The sequence below is a fragment of the Octopus sinensis genome, linkage group LG27, assembly GCF_006345805.1.
Source record: "Octopus sinensis linkage group LG27, ASM634580v1, whole genome shotgun sequence".
Classification (NCBI taxonomy): Eukaryota; Metazoa; Mollusca; class Cephalopoda; order Octopoda; family Octopodidae; genus Octopus; species Octopus sinensis.
Genome location: NC_043023.1, coordinates 2,648,364 through 2,650,609, shown reverse-complemented (window position 1 = coordinate 2,650,609; position 2,246 = coordinate 2,648,364). Strand labels below are relative to the sequence as shown.

Genomic DNA, 2,246 nt, shown 5'->3' with positions numbered 1-2,246 from the left:
GCTTGCTTACGAACCACATGGTTCCGGGTTCAGTCCCACTGCGTGGCACCTTGGGCAAGTGTCTTCCACTATAGCCTTGGGCCGACCAAAGCCTTGTGAGTGGATTTGATAGACGGAAATTGAAAGAAGCCCGTCATATATATGTGTATATATATATATATATATATATAATATATATATATATATATATATATAAGTGTGTGTATATATATGTATGTACGTGTGCGTGTGTGTTTGTGTGTATGTGCCTGTGTTTGTTCCCCCAGCATCGCTTGACAACCGATGCTGGTGTGCTTACATCCCCATAACTTAGCGGTTCGGCAAAAGAGACCGATAGAATAAGTACTAGGCTTACAAAGAATAAGTCCTGGGGTTGATTTGCTCGACAAAAGGCGGTGCTTCCAGCATGGCCACAGTCAAATGACTGAAACAAGTAAAAGAGTAAAAGAGTATCTAGCAGCTCAATACTTTTACCTTGTGAAGCAAAAAATGTAAACACACACACACACATATACACACATATATAAAATTTTTATCAAAGTATACAGTATTATAGACACATTGCAGCTGATCTTGCCAGTTGGTTTCACACAGGATATTAAATAACCAGAAGATCATCTCAGAACCACACACGTCAGAGCGGTTGTTATGGTAAGAAGTGCTCTTTGTTCTGATTATCAAATGATTGGTCAAATAATTACTGACTTAATTAATTAATTAGTAAATCATCAGCTGCATGACTTAGTGGTTGGGGTATTCAGTGCATAGTCATAAGGATGTGAGTTCGATTCCCAGGTACATGTTGTGTCCTTGAGCAAGACTGTTTACTCCATGTCACTCCAGTTCATCATCATTTAATATCTGACTTCCATGCATGCATGGGTAGGACAGGTAGAAGGAGCCAGCCAGGTGGAAGGAGCCAGCCGGATGGAAGGAGCCAGCCGGGTAGAAGGAGCCGGCTGGGTGGAAGAAGCCGGCCGGGTGGACGGAGCCGGCCGGGTGGAAGGAGCCGGCCGGGTGGAAGGAGCCGGCCGGGTGGAAAGAGCCGGCTGGGTGGAAGGAGCCGGCCGGGTAGAAGGAGCCGACCGAGTAGAAGGAGCTGGCCAGGTGGAAGGAGCTGGCCGGGTGGAAGGAGCCGACCGAGTAGAAGGAGCTGGCCGGGTGGAAGGAGCCGGCTGGGTGGAAGGAGCCGGCCAGGTGGAAGGAGCCGACCGAGTAGAAGGAGCCAGCCGGGTGGAAGGAGCCAGCCGGGTAGAAGGAGCCAGCCGGGTAGAAGGAGCCAGCCAGGTAGAAGGAGCCGGCCGGGTGGAAGGAACCGGCCAGGTGGAAGGAGCCGGCCAGGTGGAAGGTGCCAGCCGGGTGGAAGGAGCCGGCTGGGTGGAAGGAGCCGACCGAGTAGAAGGAGCTGGCTGGGTGGAAGGAGCCGGCTGGGTGGAAGGAGCCGGCCAGGTGGAAGGAGCCGGCCGGGTGGAAGGAGCCAGCCAGGTGGAAGGAACCGGCCGGGTGGAAAGAGCCGGCTGGGTGGAAGGATCCGGCCGGGTGGAAGGAGCCGACCGAGTAGAAGGAGCTGGCCGGGTGGAAGGAGCCGGCAGGGTGGAAGGAGCCAGCCAGGTGGAAGGAGCCATCTGGGTGGAAGGAGCCAGCCGGGTAGAAGGAGCCAGCCGGGTAGAAGGAGCCAGCCGGGTAGAAGGAGCCAGCCGGGTAGAAGGAGCCAGCCGGGTAGAAGGAGCCAGCCGGGTAGAAGGAGCCAGCCAGGTGGAAGGAGCCAGCCGGGTAGAAGGAGCCAGCCGGGTAGAAGGAGCCAGCCGGTAGAAGGAGCCAGCCGGGTAGAAGGAGCCGGCTGGTGGAAGGAGCCGGCGGGTAGAAGGAGCCAGCCGGGTAGAAGGAGCCAGCCAGGTGGAAGGAGCCAGCCGGGTAGAAGGAGCCAGTCAGGCAGAAAGAGCCAGCCGGGCAGAAGGAGCCAGCCAGGTAGAAGACTACTCCAGGCAACTGTGTCTGTTTTGGCAGGGTATTTTATGGCTGGATGTCCTTCCTAATATCAACCATCCGGCAAAGTAGACTGAACACCTGAGCGCTTTTTACACCAATTATGAGTTATCAAAGGATGTACAGATTAGTTATAGTTCAGGTCAGTCCATTATTACTGAAGATTTGGGTATGAGACACATGTCTGCCAAGTTTGTGCCAAAACTGTTTCCAGCTGATCGAAAAGACACTCGGGTTTCAGTTGTACAAGATCTCTTTAG

At 53.5% G+C, this 2,246-nt stretch overlaps 1 protein-coding gene across 1 annotated transcript; it reads left to right on the top strand.

Annotated features, from left to right (window-relative positions):
- Positions 1-927: 927 nt before the first annotated feature.
- LOC115225474 (fibrinogen alpha-1 chain-like) lies at positions 928-1,812 on the top strand. Its single transcript, XM_029796429.1, has one exon. The coding sequence runs from the start codon at positions 928-930 to the stop codon at positions 1,810-1,812; it is 885 nt and encodes a 294-aa protein (XP_029652289.1).
- The last annotated feature ends 434 nt before the right edge of the window (positions 1,813-2,246 follow it).